We start from the raw sequence: 6,769 nt of genomic DNA on the forward strand, positions 1-6,769 counted from the left end.
AAGCAAAAGAATCACTGGATTCTATTCCAATATGATCGAGAACCGACAGATGATTAGCCGTGCTGTGACAGAGCATTTGGACCATTTTCACTGAGAGGATGGGAAGTAGCCATTGACAATGGTGAAACCCAAGATACAGCTTGCCATGGAAGGGAGTAAGAATGATTGGATGAAAGCAGTAGAAAAGTAGAGATTCAGAAGGAACACAGTATCTTCATACGCTTATCTGAAATTCCCACCAATGAATTACATAAGTATCTCTATCTTTATTTTATGCTTTATTTATCTTTATTTTCGAAAATCATTATAACCATTAGAATCCGCCTGACAGAGATTTACAAGATGACCATAGCTTGCTTCATACCGACAATCTCCGTGGGATCGACCCTTACTCACGTAAGGTATTACTTGGACGACCCAGTGCACTTGCTGTTTAGTTGTGCGAAGTTGTGACAAAGTGTGATTCACGTTTGAGAGCTCCAAGTCTTTGGAGCCATTGTTGATGATCACAATTTCGTGCACTAGTGACATCCCAATGGGGGTCTTGAAGGCTGTCCTATAGGCACATAGAGCATCGTCTAGCTTCTTAGACCAGTCCTTTACTAAGCTTCCAACAGTTTTTTCAAGGATTCGTTTCAGCTCTCTGTTGGAGATCTCAGCTTGCCCGTTGGTCTGTGGGTGGTATGGAGTTGCCACTTTGTGCTTTACTCTATATCTGAGAAGGAGTGCTTCCAATTGTTTGTTGCAGATGTGTGACCCTCCATCACTAATGAGAGCTCTGGGAACTCTAAATCTGCTAAAGATGTTCCTTCTCAAGAAGCTTATGACAACCTTGTTGTCATTTGTTGCGGTAGCTATGGCCTCTACCCACCTTGAAACATAATCAACAGCCACTAATATGTAGCTATTTGAGTAGGAGGTTGGGAAGGGTCCCATGAAATCTATCCCCCATACGTTAAATAGTTCCAGCTCTAGTATGTATTGCTGTGGCATCTCATTCCTCTTGGTTTAATTGCCAGCTTTTTGACATTCATCACACATTGACACCATTTCCTTGGCATCCTTAAACACTGTTGGCCAATAAAATCTGGATTGGAGCACTTTTGCTGCTGTCCTTTCTCCACTGAAGTGACCTCCATATGCTGATCCATGGCACTGCCATAATACTTCCTGCCCTTCTTCATGGGAAATACACCTTCTTAGGACACCATCAGTACACTTTTTGAACAAATAGGGGTCATCCCAGATGTAGTGTTTGGCATCCTTGATTAGTTTCCTCTTCATGTGCTTATTGATGTTAGTTGGTAGCTCCCCAATAGCCTTGAAGTTGGCTATGTCTGCGAACCAAGGGGCTACTTGAATCATCATCAATTGTTCATCAGGAAAGCTTTCATTTACTGCTACTTGCTGCATTTATTCTTCTTGTGGGATCCTTGAGAGGTGGTCAGCTACCTTGTTCTCTGCTCCGCTCCTATCCTTAATCTCAATATCAAATTCTTGGACCAGCAAGATCCACCTTATTAGTCTGGGCTTTGATTCTTGTTTGGTAAGCAAGTATTCGAGTGCTGCATGATCAGTGAACACAATTACTTTTGAGCCAATGAGATATGATCTAAACTTATCAAAAGCAAAAACTATGGCTAAAATTTCTTTCTCTGTGGTGGTATAGTTCCTTTGATTCTCATTAAGGACCTAGATAGCATAGTAAATAACATGTACTATCTTGTCTTTCCTCTATCCTAGGACAGCACCAACAGCAAAATCAGATGCATCACACATTAGTTCAAAGGGAGGATCCCAGCTTGGTGGTGCTATGATAGGTGCAGAGGAGAGTTTCTTTTTAAGTTCATCAAAGGCTACCATGCATTCTCTATCAAAAACAAAAGGAGTATTTGAGACAAGTAGGTTGCTAAAGGGTTTTACAATATTTGAAAAATCTTTAATAGACCTCCTATAGAACCCAGCGTGTCCCAAAAAGTTTCTGATTACTTTAACATTGCAAGGTAGAGGTAATTTTTCAATTACTACCACTTTTGCTCTGTCTACTTCTATGCCATCTTTTGAAATCTTGTGACCAAGAACCACCCCTTCAGTCACCACAAAATGGCACTTCTCCCAGTTTAAAACAAGGTTGGTTTCTTGACACCTTTTTAGTACAAGAGAAAGATGGTATAGGAAATCAGAATATGAGTCCCCAAACACAGAGAAGTCATCCATAAATACTTCTATGAACTTCTGAATCATATCTGAAAAAATGGAGAGCATGCACCTTTGGAATGTTGCAGGTGCATTGCACAATCCAAAGGGCATTCTCCTATAAGCAAATACACCATATGGACAAGTAAATGAAGTTTTTTTTTCTGATCCTTGGGGTCTACAACAATTTGGTTGTAGCCAGAGTATCTGTCCAGGAAACAATAATACTCATGTCCTGTCAATCTTTCAAGCATCTGGTACATGAAGGGCAGGGAAAAGTGATCCTTCCGGGTGGCTTCATTAAGTTTCCAATAGTCAATGCACATACGCCATCCGGTTACCGTCCTTGTGGGTATTAATTCATTCTTCTCATTTGCCACAACAGTGATCCCTCCCTTCTTAGGAACTTCTTGTACCGGACTTACCCAAGGGTTGTCTGAGATGGAGTAGATCACCCCTGCTTGTCACAATTTCAACACTTCTTTCTGAACCACTTCATTCATAGTTGGGTTCAGCCTCTTTTGTTACTGTCTTGAGGGTTTGGCATCCTTTTCAAGTAAGATTTTATACATGCACATTGAAGGATTGATCCCCTTTAAATCTGTAAGTTTCCAGCCTATGGCATCCTTGTGTTGTCTCAGCACTTGGATAAGTTCCTCTTCTTGTTCCTTACTCAGACTTGAATTTATGATCACTGGGTGAGTGTTGTTGGCACCCAAATATGCATACTTCAAGCTGGATGGTAAGGCTTTCAGCTCTAGTTTTGGTGACTCTGCATCTTTGTTGTTTGTGGTAGTTGGCATGATTGAGTTCTTCATGGTTGCTTGTGGTAGTTTTCCATCTGGTGCTTGCTCCAGCTCAATGCTTTCTCCACATTATTCTTCTCCCATGACTTCTTGAACTATCTGTTCCATGGTGTCTACCAGCATACATTCTTCTATGGGTTCATTGGGGTAACTCATTGCTTTAAAGACGTTGAAGACCATTTTCTCTTCATGCAATCTCAAGACTAGTTCCCCTTTCTGTACATCAATGATGGCTCCAGTAGTAGCTAGAAATGGTCTTCCTAGGATAATTGACGTGTTGGCCTCTTCTTCGATGTCCAGCAAAACGAAATCAGTAGGGAAGATGAATTCTCCTACTTTCACTAGCAAGTCTTCCATCATCCCATGTGGAAACTTAAATGTTCTGTCAGCCAATTGGAGTGCCATTCTTGTTGGCTTGGCTTCCTCAATCTTCATCCTTCTCATCATGGTTAGGGACATAAGATTTATGCTAGCTCCCAAATCACACAAAGCTTTCTCAATAGTGATGTCCCCTATGATGCAGGAGATTTGAAAACTCCATAGGTCTTTCAGCTTTTGAGGCAACTTCTTCTGTATGATAGCGCTGCATTCCTCAGTCAACACTATGGTTTCTTTTGCCTCCCAGTTCCTCTTTTTGGTTATAAGCTCCTTTAAGAACTTGGCGTAGAGTGGCATTTGTTCTAATGCCTCAGCAAATGGTTTGTTGATTTGGAGCCTCTTGAAGATCTCTAGGAACTTAGAGAACTGGCCATCCTTCCCATCTTTTCTCAGTCTTTGTGGGTATGGTGCCTTTGGCACATAGGGCTTCAAAACTGATTTTGGTGGAGGTGAAGTTGGGATCTCCTCTTCATCCTCGCTCCCATGTTTTGGTGCAACCTCTTCATGATTATCTTTGCTTGGGGCTCCTTCCTCTACAACCTTCCCACTTCTCAGAGTTATGGCTTTGCATTCCCCTCTTGGGTTAGCCATGGTATCGCTAGGAAATGTGTGTGTGGAAAGTAGGATTTGCTTGGACAAAATCCCCACTTGTGCCTCTAACTTTGAGATTGCTGCGCCTTGATTTTTCAGATTTGACCTGTATTCCTCTTGATTAGCATATATCCTTCTATCAGTTTGTGCTTGTCTGTCCATGAGGGAGGAGACTACCCCTGAAATCTGGGATGATAGTTGTGTTATTGCAGCCCCTATCATCTCAAAGTTGCTCTTGATTTCGCATGGTTGCATAGTTGAGGATGGTGCATCTTGATTGAGGTTGTTGTGTATGGGTTGGTTGTTATGGTATAATGTATTTTGTGAGTTATGGTAGGGTCTATGATTCCCTGTTTGATACTTGGGGTTGTGGTTGGGATGCTGATTTGATGGATAAGGCTTGTTGTGGTCCTGGTTGTGGTTTTGTTGATTTCTCCACCCAAAGTTTGGGTGGTTCTTCCAACCTAGGTTGCATGTCTTAGAGTGTGGGTCATATGGTGCTCTGGATGAATTGTTCACATAATTAGCTTGCTCCCAGTCACCTTCAGATTCTGATGCCATTACCTTCTTGTTGAGGAGTTTGGTCTTGAATGACTAAGGCTTGGTTGGCCTCTATCCTCTTGGTTAATATTACTATTTGAACTGCAATTGCCTTGTTCTGAGCTAACAAAGCATCTACAGAGTTGAGTTCTAGCACTCCCTTCTTTTGAGGCATAGAAATACTCATTTTCAGTTACAATCTCAATGACATCTATGGCCTCTTCAATGATTTTCTTTTTGTTGAGTATGCCTCTTGAAGAATGATCCACTGCCTTCTTTGATTCATAGGATAGTCCCTCATAAAAGATATGTAGTTGTACCCACTCATTGAACATTTCCGGTGGGCATCTTCTTGTCAGATCTTTGAATCTCTCCCAGGCCTCATAGAGTGTTTCTCCATCTTGTTGTCTGAAAGTTTGCACCTCAACTCTCAGCCTATTGATTCTTTGTGGAGGGTAAAATCTTGCAAGGAATCTGTTCACGACCTCCTCCTATGTAGTTAGGCTATCCTTGGGGAATGATTCCAACCACTTTTCTGCCTTATCTCTGAGTGAGAAAGGGAACAAGAGTAGTTTGTAGATGTCAGGGTGTACCCCGTTGGACTTTACAGTATCACATATCCTCAAGAATGTGCTGAGATGTTGATTGGGATCTTCTTGGGCACTCCATCCATATGAGCAATTATTCTGAACAAGTGTGATGAGCTGAGGCTTCAGCTCAAAGTTATTGGCATGAATTATTGGCTTTAGGATGCTGCTGCCACAATTTCCTGGGTTTGGATTGATGTTGGAGCCTAAGACTCTCCTTTCTTGCCCATCATGATTGACTGGGCCTCCCCTGACATGGTTATGAACTTTTTCCTCATGATGATTCTCCATATTCTCTTCCATGTTTGTTTCAAAATACTCTTCCTCTTCCTCAGCACCAACGACTCTCTTCCCTCTTGCTTCCCTCCTTAATTTAAGGAAGGTCCTCACAGGTTCAGAATCAAAGGAAGTTGAAGCCCCGCTTCTCCTACCTGTCATACAACCAATCAAGGCAAAAAGCAAGAAAGAAAATGGATGAAGAAATTACTAATGTTAGAACAGTTGTTAGTGTGAGTAGTGCAATTGATCAAACAGTTAGAAGAGTGGAAATATGGACACTAAATAAGATAATCAAAGAAGAAGGAAATAGAGCTAAAAAATGCTAAATAAAGAAATTAAAATAACAAGGAAATTAAATTGCTTAATCTAGCTCTCCAATCAATATAATCACTGTCAAATTTAAGCCAATCCCTGGCAACAGCGCCATAAAACTTGATGACCAGACTTCACTACCCCTTTCAAAAATTAATGAATTAGTTCTTTTGGCAAGCGCACCAAAATTATTGCCAAGTAATAACCCACAGTGGAGTGGGATCGTATCCACAGAGATTGGCAAATCCAAGCAGTTTTAATTGATTGATGAATTAGTCAAGTGGATCAATAAGATTGTGAAGTGCAGAATTATAAGTGATGACATAAATGTAAATGACTAGATGGTGCACGAAATTGTGATCATCAACAATGGTGCCAAAGACTTGGTGCTCTCAAACGTGAATCACACTTTGTCACAACTCCGTACAACTAACCAGCAAGTGCACTGGGTCGTCCAAGTAATACCTTACGTGAGTAAGGGTCGATCCCACAGAGATTGTTGGGTTGAAGCAAGCTATGGTCATCTTGTAAATCTCAGTCAGACAGATTATAAAAGTTATAATGGTTTTCGAATATAATGATAAATAAAGCATAAAATAAAGATAGAAATACTTATGTAATTCATTGGTGGGAATTTCAGATAAGCGCATAAGATACTGCGTTCCTTCTGAATCTCTGCTTTCCTACTGCTTTTATCCGATCATTCTTACTCCTTTCCATGGCAAGCTGTATGTAGGGTGTCACCGTTGTTAATGGCTACTTCCCATCCTCTCAGTGAAAATGGTCCAAATGCTCTGTCACAGCATGGCTAATCATCTGTCGGTTCTCGATCATGTCGGAATAGAATCCATTGATTCTTTTGCGTCTGTCACTACGTCCAACAATCGTGAGTTTGAAGCTCGTCATAGTCATTCAATCCCTGAATCCTACTCAGAATACCACAGACAAGGTTTAGACTTTTCGGATTCTCAAGAATGCTGCCAATGGATTCTAGCTTATACCACGAAGATTCTGGTTAAGGAATCCAAGAGATATTCACCCTAGCTTTCGCTTGTAGAACGGAAGTGGTTGTCAGGCACG

At 41.2% G+C, this 6,769-nt stretch overlaps 1 protein-coding gene across 1 annotated transcript; it reads right to left on the minus strand.

The window, feature by feature from the left end:
- Positions 1-3,071: 3,071 nt before the first annotated feature.
- LOC130975265 (uncharacterized) lies at positions 3,072-4,532 on the minus strand. Its single transcript, XM_057900082.1, has 2 exons — positions 3,488-4,532; positions 3,072-3,352 (listed from the first exon to the last, which is right to left on the minus strand). Exons 1-2 carry the CDS (start codon positions 4,530-4,532, stop codon positions 3,072-3,074), a joined length of 1,326 nt encoding a protein of 441 aa, XP_057756065.1.
- Between the last annotated feature and the right edge of the window lie 2,237 nt (positions 4,533-6,769).

This window comes from Arachis stenosperma, chromosome 4 (assembly GCF_014773155.1).
Source record: "Arachis stenosperma cultivar V10309 chromosome 4, arast.V10309.gnm1.PFL2, whole genome shotgun sequence".
Lineage (NCBI taxonomy): Eukaryota > Viridiplantae > Streptophyta > Magnoliopsida > Fabales > Fabaceae > Arachis > Arachis stenosperma.

Excerpts from the sequence above, each read along its gene's own strand:
- LOC130975265 (XM_057900082.1), bottom strand. The coding sequence starts at position 4,532 with ATGGCATCAGAATCTGAAGGTGACTGGGAGCAAGCTAATTATGTGAAC. Across the intron at positions 3,353-3,487 it reads CACTATTGAGAAAGCTTTGT|ACTTGCTAGTGAAAGTAGGA; the intron begins GTGATTTGGGAG and ends GGATGATGGAAG.